Genomic DNA, 17425 nt, shown 5'->3' with positions numbered 1-17425 from the left:
TGTCCTCCTGATGATACTCATGGACCACTTCAATTTAAACTCCGCCCATTACAGTGGCCGCCATCTTGGATTATGTCGTTTATCGTTTATTCGCTACTATTCCTTTAAACTTTGGCCGATTTGCCTAAACAGCGGCTCAAAATAATCTCCAGGCTGATCCACAGAGTATGAATAATACCAAATTTAGATTTTAGATTTTGTTGAAAATTTACGTCAATGCAAATTTAACGAGGTGGACATAAAACAGGAAGTGAGGCTGAATGTTGCTAATGATTTGTCGTATTGAAACGAAACTTGGTATGCTTCATCAGGACCATGTTCTGAGGGTATGTGCAAAGACAGCGCCACCTATGGGTCGAGCTATCTGTCCTAAAGTCATGAGTTTGGTGTCTATGGATTCCTCGTGCCATGAGGATTTCAATGATTCCAATATCAGCCATACATCATCTCTGGCACGTTGATTTTTAACTTGGTTAAATATCTTTTGAATGCATGTTCAGATTTATAAGAGGTTTGGTATGCATCATTGACATCATGTCCTGAACATACCTGAGCAGTTTGGATACAGCGCCACCTATAGTTCAAAAGATAGACGCCAGCCTTGGCATGTGTTTTTGCCATTCGTGACTCAAGTCATCTGAGTGGCACAGTGTATATATTATTGGCTAATCTAGGACATTAGGGATTAAGATTGCAAAAACAAAGCAATTTATTTCCACATTTTTAAACTTTAAAGTGTTTCTACTGTATATGGTATATATGACTGTTCTTGAGCTCCCAAGGCATTTACATTGAGAGAGTGATACGATGACACACTAATTAAATGTCCTTTAGTTGGTCTTATAAAGGTCTTACATTTAGCTTCATAAAACCTGCAGAAACCCTGTAGTAAATAAATGTCACAAACTTCTTTTGTTGAGTATACGTTGATTTATGTGTATTTTTGGTGTGTATATCGTGACTGCAGTTGGAACTGTATAAAGTGCGTTTTATATAACTACTAGTTATTGAGTGTTTCTTCAACTTCAGGCACTTTGTTGTCCCAGGGGTCAATTTCTATTCAAATAAAACAGGTTTAAACTTGCTACCAATTTGTCCCACAGTTGTGGCGTCCTTTCCCCCAGCAGGGATGCTGACCGGGCCAATGGGGGCAGTGCCCAGGGGGGCCCTTGACTGCCCAGGGGGGCCCTGGGCTTTAAGGTTGCGCAATCCAGTTTGAGAGAACCCTATGCTCCCAACTACTTTTGTAGGGGGGCCCTTGCAGATAATTGGCCCCGGGGACTTTCCAATCATAATTTAGTTTTTTAAAAGTTAGTGAAGAGATGAAGTATGGCAAAACACAATTAACATTATCTATATGATTTCATTGGTAAAGTAGATTTCATGTTATACTCGTTTTACCTTCTTTACGTTCCTTGCAGTCGGCGCAGGCTCGTCCCGTAGTCTTTTCATGGCTGCTATCGGCGTCTCACTGAAATATGGAGGTTCTCCGTCCACCATCTCCACCACCATGATGCCCAGAGACCAAACATCCACCTGAAAACAACACGGACCATAGGTTAAATTGTAATGATCACAGAAATCACTCAAATGGCCCTGATCAAAAGTTTACACCCCCTTGTTGAATGTTTGGCCTTGTTACAGACACTCAAGGTGACACACGCCGGTTTAAATGGCAATTAAAAGGTTAATTTCCCACACCTGTAGCTTTTTAAAAGGCAATTAGTGTCTGTGTATAAATAGTCAATGAGTTTGTTAGCACTGAGCCACAGGGAGCAGAACAGAACTGTCAAAAGACCCGCGTAACAAGGTCCAAAGCCTTGAAAATGCCAGTCAGTTCTGTTCAATCGCTTATTAAGAAGTGGAACATTCGGAGATGTCTTGATGCCAAGCCAAGCTCAGGTCGACCAAGAATGTGTTCAGCCACGACTGCCAGAAGTATTGTTCGGGATACAAGAAATCCCCACAGGTAACCTCAGGAGAAACACAGGCTGCTCTGTTTCCAGGAGCACAATAAGACGATACTTGAACCAGAAAGAAGACTTTACTGTGCCAATGCCACAAAAAAGCCCGGTTACAATATGCCCGACAACACCTTTACACGCCTCCGCATCTGGCATACTCATTTGGAGTGACGAGTCCAAAATTGAGCTTTATGCTCACAACCATAAGCGCTATGTTTGGAGAGGGGTCAACAAGGCCACTGTGAAGCATGGTGAGATTTGATGGAGACATTGATGGTAAGATGAATGCAGCATGTTATCAGAAATTACTGGCTGACCATTTGCATTCTTCTGCATGAACGCTGCGCATGGGACACTCTTGGATTTCCAGCATGACAATGACCCTAAACACAAGGTTGACCCTCCAGAGGTTACAGCAGAAACAGGTCATCACAGTCTCATGACCTTAATATCATCGAGCCACTCCGGGGAGACTCTCTGAAACGTGCGGTTCATGCAAGGCGACCAAAGACTTTGCATGACCTGGAGGCATTTTGCCAAGACAAATGGGCAGCTATGGTAAATGCTTATATAGCACTTTTTTTAACCTTAGAGGTTACCAAAGCAATTTACACTGTGCCTCATTCACCCATTCATACACCAATGGTGGCAAAGCTGCATGTAAGGTGCTAGCATGCCATTGGGAGCAACTTGGGGTTCAGTGTCTTGCCCAAGGACACTTCGGCATGTGGAGTCGTGTGGGCCGGGAATCGAACCACAAACCCTGCGATTGGCAGCCGACCCGCTCTACCACCTGAGCCACAGCCGCCCTCATATACAACCATTACAAAAGACTACACCCTGTCATTGATGCGAAAGGGGGCAATACACAGTATTAAGAACTAAGGGGATGCAGACTTAGAACCAGCAACCTTCTGATGTCCAGTTAAGTGCCTTACTCAAGGACACAATGGTGGTGACTGTGGAGATCTAACCAGCAACCTTCTGATGACCAGTTAAGTGCCTTACTCAAGGACACAATGGTGGTGACTGTGGGGATCAAACCAGCAACCTTCTGATGACCAGTTAAGTGCCTTACTCAAGGACACAATGGTGGTGACTGGAGATCTAACCAGCAACCTTCTGATGACCAGTTAAGTGCCTTACTCAAGGACACAGTGGTGGTGACTGTGGGGATCGAACCAGCAACCTTCTGATGACCAGTTAAGTGCCTTACTCAAGGACACAATGGTGACTGTGGGGGATCAAACCAGCAACCTCCTGACCAGTTATAGGCTGTAGACCACTACGCCACCACCACTCCTACTGTTAAAACCTACAGTTGAATACGAATCCCATAAGACTTGTATTTCATATTTTCGTACATATATTACCAATTCTCCAAGGGTGTGCTAACTTTGAGCACAACTGTGAAGGCAACGTCTTAATATTAATTACTTAAAATGATAAATAATAATAAATAAGGACCCAGGTTATATTAGGTGTCTTTAACTACTATGTATTGTGTGTATTTGAATGAGAGTACAATTTAGTTATTGTGTAATTACATGTAAAATACTCACAAGATTCACATTTGCTGCTGTTGAGGTACAGGTGAGTTTAGGAGTAGCGTTAGGGGTAACTATAGGGTAACTTTAGATGTGTATATATATAGTGTAAGTGCATTGCAAGAGCGTGTACATTGTATCAAAAGTACATATTAAAGTTTGACTCATTCACACAGTATTCCAGGTACTTTTTTTGGCGAGTTTGTTCACCTCAGTGCCGTACGGTCTCTTTGAAACCACCTCAGGTGCCATCCAATACGGAGTTCCAACTAACGACTTCCTCTTCGGAATGTCTTTACTGATCTGAGCGCAGAATCCAAAATCTGAGAGCTTCACCTGTGAGACATGTTTATATTTATTATTGATAAAACATCAGTGTAACCCTCCCGTTGCGTTTGGGTCATTTTGACCCAGGCATCAGCATTATGCAGATATTTTCACACATTTATGAATTTGATTTTATACTTCCATTTACCCTCTTTCCCAAAACACACACACACACACACACACACACACTTATTTGGTCTCAAAATGGGACTGCATCTTGTTGCACGCTCATACAGTCTCACGGGCTCTGAACTGACCATACAGATGCAACAAATGTAACAAATATAACATCACATTAACATTCAGCAGCTCGACTTCTGTTCAAAACATTGTACACATGTACAGAAGCTGTGTAATTGTGTTTGATGGTTGTTTTGATGTAAACAAATTAATTTGTTTGTGTAGATTTTGACTACGGAGTTTTTCAGCAGTAACGAGTATTTAATTAATATGGACGTTAATAGGAGAATTACTAGAAATTCTCAATTGAAATGTTTATATAAATTTAATGCAATGGTGTATTCAAATGAAATTTCATATAAACATTGATAATAAATATATCTTCACATGTATCACACTGGTTCAGCTGTAGTTAATGTATATTTTGAAATGGTAAAGAATAAAAAAAAATAATAATAATAATAAACTGACATCATGCATATAACATTTCAATTTTTCAGTTAAAATGCCAAAAAATAAAAAAAATAAATAAATAAATAAATATATATATATATATTAGGGCTATCAATTTAACACGTTAATTCAGGGCGATTCATTTTATTAAAAATAACACGTAAAAAAAATTAATCGCAATGCCCCCGGACCGTAATAAGGAAGAGTCCTGAGAAATGCTTGTAGTACCACCTGTTTACTGCAGGGGGCAGTAAGTGAAACTTCAGCTGTATGAGCAACACACAGTTTATACAGTGAAAAAACACTTCAGCAGAACAACACAAACATGTGTTACATTCTTGTGTTCAAAACACTCGGAGAAGCGCAAATCTGAACTAAGAGATCTCAAGATGTGTTTAAAGATTGAGTATTAAACTATATTTAACATTTTATGTTTATGACGCAACACACACAAGACGCTACACAAGCATGTCTGATGCAGGTGTACATTTACGGTCCTTAAACAAGCCCACTTGTGTAATATATTGCTGTGAACTGATTGATATTTATATATATATTGAATTATTGTTATATGAGGGGCTTTCTCAGCAAATATTTGTATATGCGATTAAATGCGATTAATTAATCGGGACACCGTGTCATTAATTCAATTAAAAATGTTAAACAATTGACAGCCCTAGTGTGTATATATATATATATATATATATAGGAACAGTTTAGATGTTAACAATGAGTTGCAATATGGTTTTTGGTGAAAACAATTGGATTATGAATGTTTTATAAGCTTAAAACTCCACCGGGTCAAAATGCTAATGCAAACTCTGAACGCAACAGGCGGGTTATTATCTTCTCGTCTTCCCTAACTAGCTTCAAATCTACTAAGTGCACCTGAACTGGGACAAACTGCAACATTATAAACCACAGACCTCTTTGTCACATTCTCTTTGTGTTAGCATGTTAGCGTAGCATCTAGCTAAAACCATTAGCATAGAGTTCTTTATTATTATGACTCCTTTTCCGTTTTGTGCAATATTAGCCAAAAAAGCATGCATGGATGCACACTTATGGGCATCTTTGGCATACTGTTTTCAACGTACTATGATTTGGGAGGCACATATTCTAATCTAGCATAATATATAGCGAAAGGGGACACAGCATGTGTGATTAGCCACAGTAAGCAGGATGAATGATGCTTTAAATTGAATTGTACCCGTCCGTCCAGTGTCAGCAGTATAGAGTCGCTCTTGATATCTCTGTGGATGACTCCCTGAGCATGTAGATAACACAGCGCCTGCAGAACAGCTTCACACACTGTTGCTATCTGTTCCTCTGTTAGCCTAAACACACAAACACACACAATGCACAAGATAAAGGAGGACTGCATCTCAATCCACTTCCTGGTTTACAGCGACAAGAATCAATATGATGTAAACACAAATTGAGGAGTTAGAGAGGTCCAGAATTAAAGATGGCGCACACATGGGATGAGACCATAGTCTGTAAAAAAAGATGGACGACGTCCCTTCGCCAGTGTCGCGATATGGCGCTGACATCTTGGGACTTGAGTCTGCGCAGTTGCGATTTCGGGACCAGACCTGCGCAGTAGTGAGCAGGAAGTAAAGCCGCGAAATCAAGGCCCCGCCCTCACTCTCGCTGAATCAATCGCAAGCACACGCCCCTGCACGTTTGACTTTTGACTTATGATGGTGTGAAATAATTAATTATAGAAATTTAGATATTACATTTAAAGCTCCAATCTCCTCAGTCCTCCAAAGATCCCGAAAAAAAGGCCGTTGGTGCTTCAGTGACTACTTCACTCAGAGAACCTGTCAATCACAGCTGTCAATCATGATGTCACAGCAGCGTTTTTATAGCATCAAATAACTAATAACAAACTTATTTTGAAAACAAACACTTGAAATGACATCAACGTGATAGAAACGACAGTAAATGACAGAAACTATCTTTGGAAAAAAGATATGTGAAGTGTAATTGAATTGTTTAGTTGGTCTCACGTCCCGTTGAATAACATGGGGAGGCGGGGTTTATTACCTATACTAGGACCGGCCACCGGGGGGCGATCGAGGCGTTTTGGCTTCACTTTTGAGGGCTTGTGCGGCACACTTGGAAGAGATGCCTTTTTGACAATCAATACATCAATCAATAATGTTGTCAACGTGACACATTTGAATCTGGACACAAATGTGGACTAGATGCTAGCTTTGACAGAGGGGAAGATTATCAGTGAATAATGATGTAAATTTGCATCACACGAACTATCATATGATTTAGATGTCATTTGGACTAGTTTTATCGCACTTTCATGGTTTTTTGTCCTTTTGGAGCCTGACAGATGTGATCACGATGAACTATTGTTGGTTAGCATAAAGATGCATGAAGACAAATTTCTCCTTATTTGTGCTACGGTTGAATAACAGCATTCGAGTTCAGAACAACATGAGGGTTGCAGAAGTTTCAAACCCTAAACATGAAACATTTTAAAGAACACAAAACCTGTAATAATAAACTCCACAGTGATTTGAAAGTGTCCAGAGAGATTATTTTCAACTATATTCAACTTTTACCCTACAGCGGGGGTCTGGGTATCTCAGCAAGTATTGACGCTGACTATCACACCTGGCGTCACGAGTTTGAATCCAGGGTGTGCTGAGTGACTCCAGCCAGGTCTCCTAAGCAACCAAATTGGCCCGGTTGCTAGGGAGGGTAGAATCACATGAGGTAACCAAATTGGCCCGGTTGCTAGGGAGGGTAGAGTCACATGGGGTAACCAAATTGGGCCGGTTGCTAGGGAGGGTAGAGTCACATGGGGTAACCAAATTGGGCCGGTTGCTAGGGAGGGTAGAGTCACATGGGGTAACCCAATTGGCCTGGTTGCTAGGGAGGGTAGAGTTACATGGGGTAACCAAATTGGCCCGGTTGCTAGGGAGGGTAGAGTCACATGGGGTAACCAAATTGGGCCGGTTGCTAGGGAGGGTAGAGTCACATGGGGTAACCAAATTGGGCCGGTTGCTAGGGAGGGTAGAGTCACATGGGGTAACCTCCTCGTGGTCGCTATAATGTGGTTCTCGCTCTCGGTGGGGTGCGTGGTGAGTTGTGCACAGGGCTGGACTAGCAAGAGAAATCGGTCTGGGATTTTACATAGCAACTGGCCCAAAAGTTGGCGATTGATTGGGAGGGTATGCTGTCCTTTTCTGCATTTCACGGCGCCGTTTTGTGGTCCGTTCTGCATAACGCGGCGGGTAATTTTAGCTTATCACGGCCCATTTGGTCCATTTCAAGGTCGACCCAGCAGCCCGCTCGGTTCTTCCAAAGGCCCCAAAGTGCGTCATCCAAACGGGAAAATGCCTGGTATGCCAGATTACCAGTCCAGCCCTGGTTGTGCGTGGTTGCCGCGGAGAATAGCATGTAGCCTACACACGCGCTGCATCTCCATGGTAACGCGCTCAACAAGTCATGCGATAAGATGCACGGATTGATGGTGTCAGACGCGGAGGCAACTGAGATTCGTCCTCCGCCTCCCAGATTGAGACGAATCACTACACCACCACAAAGACTAATTGCGCATTGAGAATTGGCCGTTCCAAATTGCTGAGGAAAGGGGAGAAAACTAAAAACTATTACCCTATAGCAAAATTATCACAAATGATCAAAATGTTAATTGCGCTAGAGAGAAAATGTTTTAATGTTTTCACCAATTTTATCGTCTAATTAAGTCCAATTGCTCGGAAAAGTAACAGTGCACCTCTCCTCAACATGTCACGTTATTTGAGGAATCAGTCGTATCTGTTAAATGTTAAAACCTTGGAGGGGTGAATTTGTTAAACGTGGTATTTCTGCGTCTTATTCACTAACCACCCCCAATCTAGTTTAACCAGGACTGAAATCGCTCTGCATCTTGAGTATTTTAATTAGATCATTGTCTTTCATTTTCGTGCAAACACGCCTCCTTTCTATGTAATTTAGGGTTATTATACTGTAGATTGCACCTCATTCGCAAAAAATGGCAGCTATAATTTAGATTGCGCTGTTACCGGCAGATGAAAAGAGGCGGTAAAATGAATTCTATTTAAGAGAGATGTTTGTGTACATTTTCTCTCCCCTCAATATCCAAACACAAGAGGTCAAAAGAAATGACCAGGTGTGTCTCACTTGTACATTTGTTTTCGGATCACCCTAAACGCATTCCCCTTAAACTATATGGACCCACCGGCGGCTCCAAGGGGGGGAGGGGGGGGCGCTATATCGTGGAAAAAGTTTATGCTTAAAACGTTAAATCACTTCTGCATTTATGTTACTTAAAATAACAAAATAATGCCTAAAAAACTAAAATTGCGTTGAACATTAGCGCCCCCTAGAGTTAATGGGGTAGAATTGCATTTGCAATAATTACATAACAATAAAAGTCCTTCACATAGCACACGAATGGGCATGTCATATATCAAATGAAAGCTTTCAATCTCAGGAATGTGACTGTATAGTTTATTCTGCTGCACTAATACCACAGATCAACAGATTTTCAAAAGAATCACATAGTGTAAGATGATTTCTGCAAGTCATCAAATACAAACGTCTCTTTTATGCTCTGATATCTGCTGTTGTAAGCTCCAAATAGCAAAAAATTCACATCTGCTTTTACTTTAGGAAGTTCTCTAAAACATGAGCCATTGTTTACTTTCTGTGAGTTTGTTTATGTGCATAATCCAATGTAATATCTTATATATTTGACAAAATATGCCATCCAGAAGGAAAAGCACGCTAAACAAATCAGACAAATATGTTTTCGACTATTGATGATGAATTATTATACATTATTGCAAAGGGGAGGATCTCAGCTTTCTAATGACACCTAGACTGAGCTTGTAGTCCACTCAGAGGCCGAGATATTCAATTAAATAATGAGGGTGATGCTTGAACTGAACATTAGACTGAATGTCTATGGACGAGCACATCTGTGAGGGGTAAAATGTGTTAGAGCGCCCCCTACAGTTCACATCTGTGTATGTGATAGAGGAAAAAATATTCTGCCATCTAGTGGAATAAAATGAGACTTTTCAAAGTGAGGAAAAAGTGAACAGAACCAGAAAAACATGCTTACAAAGTTAGAACACCAAAAAAACGTATAAGATTATAAACACATACAATATTCCCCTCTAAGTGTTGTCTAACCTGGTTTCTGAAACGATGTTGGTTAGAGCGCCGCCCTGCAGGTATTCCATGATGACCCACAGCTCTTCACCCACCAGCGCACTCTTATACATCTCTACCACATTCTTATGTCTGTAGTCTCGCATGATAACCACCTGTATGAAATGAAATTCACAAAATAACTTTGATTTGTGCGCTGAATGTTCTGTCAAATATAGGTCACGTTACAGACGTTAAATGCACTTGTTGTCTTTAAGGTGAAGTGGTGCAAACATTACACACTTTAAAATGACCACAAACAAACCAGAGGTCTATTCATACTTCATTAAAGAGCAGTTCCCGTCTTTGCTGCTTCTTCAGGTCCATCATCTTCACGGCAACCTGCCGTCCGCTGTGTTTCTCTCGGGCGATGCAAACCACACCCGTCGAGCCTTCTCCAATCTTCACGAAGTTCTCCAAATAACTGCGAGGGTCACCTTTGTCCACAACCATCTGCAGGGCGGCTTTGAACTGTGAGTGGGTCACTTTGGGCGACTCTAGGTCTGTGGCGGGTGTTTGGGGCGGCCTGAGACAGGGCGAAGACGCTCCAGTCAGACTTGTGTCGGGCGAACCCGTAGGTGTGGGTCGTGGTTGGGATGGACTGTCCTGTGTTGGTGGTACTGATGCTGGAATTCCTGAGGTTTTGATTGGAGAAACATTTAGGTTGTCGTTGGAGGAACAACGTGGGGTTTGTTGGGCAATGGGTCCCAGTCCTGGTTTTGGACTACTAGTGCCATTGGGTTTGGAAATGGCTTGGTAGCTAGGCGAATTTCCCTGTATTGTAACAAGGAAGAGAAATTACAACTGCTTAATTTTTCAAACTATGGCGTTGTAGCAATGACAGTGTATATGGGGCAAGTGTACTGGAAGGGTTGAAAACTGAAAGTGTACTGGAAGGGTTGTGCTGCATCTTGCTATTGTCTCGCCTAGGACCACCATTATTACTAGACAACGTGTCAAGTTAAAGGTGCTGTAGGTGATTGTAGCCATTCTACTTCCACAAGACTGAGATGTTGAATTAGCCACGCCCCCTCTTTCCAAAACCCCACCCTCCAAAGATAAATTAATTTGAATGAGACTGACATTGTGCAGAAATGGCTGTTAAAAACAACAGCAGAAAAATAGCGCCCTCTACTCTACTGGTTTTGGTGTAAGTTTGGGGTTAGGATTAGGGGTTAGAGTTAGGTTTTGGGGTAAGGGTTGGGGTTAGGATTAGGGGTTAGAGTTAGGTTTTGGGGTAAGGGTTGGGTTAGGGGTTAGATTTAGGTTTTGGAGTAAGGGTTTGGGATAGGATTATGGGTTGGAGTTAGGTTTTGGTGTAAGGGTTGGGGTTAGGATTAGGGGTTAGAGTTAGGTTTTGGTGTAAGGGTTGGGGTTAGGATTAGGGGTTAGAGTTAGGTTTTGGTGTAAGGGTTGGGGTTAGGATTAGGGATTAGAGTTAGGTTTTGGGGTAAATGTTGGGTTAGGATTATGGGTTAGAGTTAGGTTTTGGAGTAAGGGTTGGGGTTAGGATTAGGGGTTAGAGTTAGGTTTTGGGGTAAGGGTTGGGGTTAGGATTATGGGTTGGAGTTAGGTTTTGGTGTAAGGGTTGGGGTTAGGATTAGGGATTAGAGTTAGGTTTTGGGGTAAATGTTGGGTTAGGATTATGGGTTAGAGTTAGGTTTCGGTGTAAGGGTTGGGGTTAGGATTAGGGGTTAGATTTAGGTTTTGGTGTAAGGGTTGGGGTTAGGATTATGGGTTGGAGTTAGGTTTTGGTGTAAGGGTTGGGGTTAGGATTAGGGATTAGAGTTAGGTTTTGGGGTAAATGTTGGGTTAGGATTATGGGTTAGAGTTAGGTTTCGGTGTAAGGGTTGGGGTTAGGATTAGGGGTTAGAGTTAGGTTTTGGGGTAAATGTTGGGTTAGGATTATGGGTTAGAGTTAGGTTTTGGTGTAAGGGTTAGGATTAGGGGTTAGAGTTAGGTTTTGGGGTAAGGGTTGGGGTTAGGATTAGGGGTTAGAGTTAGGTTTTGGGGTAAGGGTTGGGGTTAGGATTAGGGGTTAGAGTTAGGTTTTGGGGTAAGGGTTGGGGTTAGGATTAGGGGTTAGAGTTAGGTTTTGGGGTAAGGGTTGGGTTAGGGGTTAGATTTAGGTTTTGGAGTAAGGGTTTGGGATAGGATTATGGGTTGGAGTTAGGTTTTGGTGTAAGGGTTGGGGTTAGGATTAGGGGTTAGAGTTAGGTTTTGGTGTAAGGGTTGGGGTTAGGATTAGGGATTAGAGTTAGGTTTTGGGGTAAATGTTGGGTTAGGATTATGGGTTAGAGTTAGGTTTTGGTGTAAGGGTTGGGGTTAGGATTGGGGTTAGAGTTAGGTTTTGGGGTAAATGTTGGGTTAGGATTAGGGATTAGAGTTAGGTTTTGGGGTAAGGGTTGGGTTAGAGTTAGGTTTTGGAGTAAGGGTTGGGGATAGGATTAGGGATTAGAGTTAGGTTTAGGGGTAAATGTTGGGTTAGGATTATGGGTTAGAGTTAGGTTTTGGGGTAAATGTTGGGTTAGGATTAGGGATTAGAGTTAGCTTTTGGAGTAAGTGTTGGGTTAGGATTAGGGGTTAGAGTTAGGTTTTGGGGTAAGGGTTGGGTTAGGGGTTAGAGTTAGGTATTGGGGTTAGGATTAGGGGTTAGAGTTAGGTTTTGGGGTAAATGTTAGGTTAGGATTAGGGATTAGAGTTAAGGCCACCTAATATAATGTTGGCCCCAAATTTCATTAGTTTCATTAGTACCATTTCAGCCGTCCGTCATAATCACACGTTTTCAATTCATAAAGTTTAAACTTTAGTCATACTGGCTTTATAGACTTATCATTGTGTTGTTGTAATTTTTAGGCTATATAAAATATCGCTTTGTTGGATAATCAGTCAAACAAATATTTGTATCTATTATTCGGTAGAATTTGTTTTTCATTTTCAAGTCATTATTTGTGCATTTACGAATAATGTATTCGGCTTCGGGCACATTCCTAGTTGAAAACAATACAATAGTATTTGTAGTGGAAACCATAAAAATGTATATATATAATTTTATTTTCAGTAGTGAACACATTAGAAACAAACAACATCTTAATTTTGTTGGCTTGACGAAGTAATTAAGTAATACTGTTATTTTACAAACTTGGTTTAGGGTTTTTTCAAAAAGTGTTTCCCACAGCAAACTACCGACAATACAGCGCAATAGTGCCCGCCCACTTTTTCAGCCCTATGGGTTCCAGAAGTATTTTCCCCATTCTTTTCTTCCATAGACTTTTCATAAAATCCTTCATAAAAGAGTTATGAGCCACGATCCAAACCAACCAGCTCTGAGGTGAATCACATCACAAACTTTGTTTTGAGGCTAAAACGTAAATCAGACATAAAGACAAAGATACAAGACTGTTTACTTACCGTCTTTCATGAGGGTGAATGATGTCATTGAGTAAAAGATAATGGGAATATATAAAACTATTGCTTTTAGGTTGTTGACTATGAGCATAGAAACAATATATTTACTTTATATGTACAAATATATAAGTACTTTAAGGGTGAAGAGAGACCGAATCGATTACGTCATTCATAGTGCGTCATGGGAGCGCATTGTCGCTCCGAGGCATATTTGGCGAGATTCGTTCACTCATCAATCAGTTCGCAGATTGGCTGGATCTTTATCTGCTGTACCTTGGGTAATGTAGTTGTTCACCATGAATTCCACTATCAAAACAATTTGTGAACAATGAAGTTGAGATAACGCATACGGATGGCGTCAACGGAAGCATACACCATCGATGAACAACCTCGTAGCTCACGGTAGGTCTGTCTTTATAGGTCTTTAAGTTAGCATTGAAAATCTATTTGTCTATGGAAGAAATGAATGGGGTTTTTACCCCCCATAGACTTACATTGATGGAATGTTCAAACAGGCCAACAGAATTCTCAGTAATTCAAATTCCGACTTGCAAAAATTCAAATGTAAACAAACCCTTTATCTCTCTCTGGGCGTTTTCCAAACGCCATTAGTGCACCCTTGAAGGGCACTTTGGAGAAGGGAACGCCACTCGAAGGGTCGTTCCAAACAAGAAAGTCTTTTAGTAACTTTTAGGGGCGGCTGTGGTTCAGTTGGTAGAGCGGGTCGGCCGAATCCTGGCCCACACGACTCCACATGCCGAAGTGTCCTTGGGCAAGACACTGAACCCCAAGTTGCTCCCAATGGCACGCTAGCGCCTTACATAGCAGCTCTGCCGCCATTGGTGTATGAGTGTGTGTGTGAATGGGTGAATGAGACGCAGTGTAAAGCGCTTTGAATACCGTTAAGGCCGTTAGTGCACCCTTGAAGGGCACTTTGTAGAAGGGAACACCACTCGAAGGGTCGTTAAGGCTTAAAAAGGCGCTATATAAGTGCAGACCATTTACCATTTAACGCCACATTCAAACTGTAATGTCATGCTCCCTTCAAGAGCTCTGTTCTTCGTAGTGAGTAGGGCAAAGGGATGATCACTTTCGATTGGAATTCGTCTTCTATCTGGCCATCTAGCTAGCTGTTTGTCTTACTGTAATGCCCGTATAACTATCAACCTTCGAACTTTTAAAACTAGTTTAAACTTTCAGACAAGGCTTTGACAGAGACTGATGTCTCTTTGAAACAAAAATGGGTGTTGTCCCAATCAGTGGGCGTTTTTTATCCGTCTAGGGTTATCCAAACTAGTGAACCTCAATGTGAACTCGGACGTCGTTGTTGTTGAGCGGAGAAAGGTCGGCTTGTCTTGACAAACATTACCCATCTAGTTGTTTGATACAAGTATGATATATGGTCATATGATATTACACCTTGAAGTTGTACGTGGATGCCGAGCTGACTCTGGGCTTGACGTTTGTTCCATCAGTTACGCTGTAGGTACTGTAGAGACAGGAAACGGGTCTTTGGTTGTGTTTACCGTCTGGTTGAGAAATCTTGGACCCATTGTGAGTAGTTCTAGGCAAGAGTAAAATGTCCCGGGGCATGAGGATTGGCTGCTCCGTGAATATTGTCCCCTCGTGAATTGATTTCGCTCTTGGTCGTGCATCGTTGGGGTCAAAGGTGTTACTCTTCTTAGAACCAGGTCTTGGACTTCCACTTTCACTGTGGACCTGACGGGATCTTGAATAGGAGTCTGAGACCGTCTGTCCGTTTCTCTGATTTGCGTCATTCAGTCCCTGATATTCGTAAGTCTCTCCTTCAGCCAACTCGCCCAAAAGTCCCAGCGACTGCGCTCGCTTCCGTAAGAACGTGCTGGTCCTTCTTAATGAGTTTGAGCTCGTTACAGAGAGTTGACTCATCTGAGCGATCGCGGCAGAGACGTAGTCCTCATGTCCGATGAAACTGCCACGCACAATGTTCTAGAAGAGAGGATTACGAAAACAGTTCAGACCTTAAAGTCAACATGAAATCAAAATTGACTCTCTTAATACAAGCTCCGCCTCTAAAAGTGATCTTTTAATTGATTAGATCTCTTCATAGTTTGTTACATTGACAGTCATTTCAGGAGATTATTTTCAAGGATCCACACTGCAAACATGGATTAGTGACATATGCCGCAGACAGACACAATTTCATAATGTAGATGATGCACATGACAGGTTTATTTACATTAGTGGTAAGAATGCATCTTGTTTCACATTCCAGCTGCTCGGATGACTGGGAAACTTTAGCCACAGGAAAGTTGGATTCTGACTTTGATTCTTTGATTTCAGTTAATGTCTATGATCATTCGTTTATGTATCTTCATATATGAGTGAGTTTTAAATTAGGAGAACTTCTCTGTACCCTAGGATGACTTATGTTTAACCCTCCTATCGTATTCGAAATACATTTTCCTTGTTATTATTTGAGCAGTACAAGACTTGGTGACTTTTCCTCCAGTTTCCATCTGAACATAAAAAAATAAAAAAATGATTGTGCTTGATTCAATAAGTCTAAATAGTCGTAAAACTTGACTGACCAAAAAACAGACAGAAATTACATAGTGAGACTCTAAAACAGCCTCCAAAACACACACACACACCCTCACACAAACACACACCCTCACACAAACACATGCACACGCACACAAACACACTCATATATACACATACACACACACACACACACTCATACATACACATCACACACACACACACACACTCATATATACACATACACACACACACACACACACACACACACACACACACCCTCACACAAACACACTCACATAAATACACACACACACACTCATATATACACATACACACACACACACACTCATATATACACATACACACACACACAAACACACACACTCATATATATACACACACACACACACAAACACACTCACATAAATACACACACACACTCATATATATACATACACACACACACAAAACACACACTCACGCGCACACACACACTCTCACACACACAGACACACACTCACATATATATACACACACACACACTCATATATATATATATACACACACACACACACTCACATATATACACACACATATATATACACACTCTCACGCGCACACACACATACACACACACACACTCACGCGCACACACTCACATATATATCCACACAAACACACACACTCACATATATACACACACACAATCTCACACACTCACATATATACACACACACATATATATACACACTCTCACACACACACATATATATACACACACACACACACACACATATATACAAACACACTCACATATATAGACACACACACACACAAAAACACACGCACACACACACACTCTCACACACACATACATATATAGACACACACACACACAAAACACACACACACACTCTCACACACACATACATATATACACACACACTCTCACACACACATACATACACACACACTCACATATATACACACACACACATATATACACACTCTCACAGACTCACATATATACACTCACACACACACATACATACACACAAACAGACACACAAACCCCCACACACACAAACACATGCACATACACAAACACCCACACTCTAGACCCCGAAGCCGCCGCCAGGCGCCGCCATTTGCGCCATTTAGAATTTCAGCCGCCGCCAGCCAATAATTTTGTAAGCCAAATTGAGCCGCCATCTGATAAAGTTTGGCTGAGCCGGCTAGAATTATTTGCATCAAATAATAATTCTATCACATAGAGACATACACACACGAGATCTATTTTCCCACTGGATTCATAACAGCACAGTCTTGTGCTCGTTGCTACGATACACAGACTCACAGTGAGTTGACGACCAATTAAAATTGCTCGTTTTCCGTACAGAAGAAGCGATGCATTTTTTTCTCACACTGAGGTGAAATGGCGGAAAGAAGCAAGCAAGGTAATTTTGATCTCACTTCTCACATACTTTCCTAATTCCTACTTACTTTTTTTCTTAACTTAGGCCTACCCAGACTTTTGTTAAATCTTCAGGGCACGGTTGCACAAACACCTGAATCAAAGATTGATGTTATGAACCAAATATTCTGGAACGGAGAGATTTATAGCACTGAACGTGATATTACTGCAGTAACAAACCACCGTTTCCACATTGCTAATTCACGACGCATGCTTCAGTGTACATTGAAGTGAAATGTGCAAAACTTTGTCCAAAATAATTCTGATAACAGTGTGTGTTTATATTAAGGCGAGACACGGCAGGCAAAAACATAGTTTTTTTTTTTACTGGTCAATTTTGA

The 17425-nt window shown here is 41.4% G+C and overlaps 1 protein-coding gene and 1 pseudogene across 2 annotated transcripts in view; one reads left to right on the top strand and one right to left on the bottom strand.

The window, feature by feature from the left end:
• Positions 1-17425, top strand: part of LOC127621861 (MAM domain-containing glycosylphosphatidylinositol anchor protein 2-like) — a 286776-nt pseudogene that overhangs the window by 194595 nt on the left and 74756 nt on the right.
• Positions 1-17425, bottom strand: part of LOC127621869 (serine/threonine-protein kinase PAK 6-like) — a 40140-nt gene that overhangs the window by 3383 nt on the left and 19332 nt on the right. For both annotated transcript variants that reach the window (XM_052095650.1, XM_052095649.1), the window contains exons 5-10: positions 14504-15052; positions 9959-10450; positions 9659-9792; positions 5682-5808; positions 3722-3847; positions 1402-1536 (exon numbers count right to left, since the gene is read on the bottom strand). In XM_052095650.1, coding sequence (XP_051951610.1) covers positions 1402-1536; positions 3722-3847; positions 5682-5808; positions 9659-9792; positions 9959-10450; positions 14504-15052 — 1563 coding nt within the window. The remainder of the gene's footprint in view (positions 1-1401; positions 1537-3721; positions 3848-5681; positions 5809-9658; positions 9793-9958; positions 10451-14503; positions 15053-17425) is intronic.

The sequence above is a fragment of the Xyrauchen texanus genome, chromosome 28, assembly GCF_025860055.1.
Source record: "Xyrauchen texanus isolate HMW12.3.18 chromosome 28, RBS_HiC_50CHRs, whole genome shotgun sequence".
NCBI classification, from domain to species: domain Eukaryota; kingdom Metazoa; phylum Chordata; class Actinopteri; order Cypriniformes; family Catostomidae; genus Xyrauchen; species Xyrauchen texanus.
The sequence above is the reverse complement of the archived record's forward strand: the minus strand, read 5'-3'. Positions and strand labels throughout refer to the sequence as shown.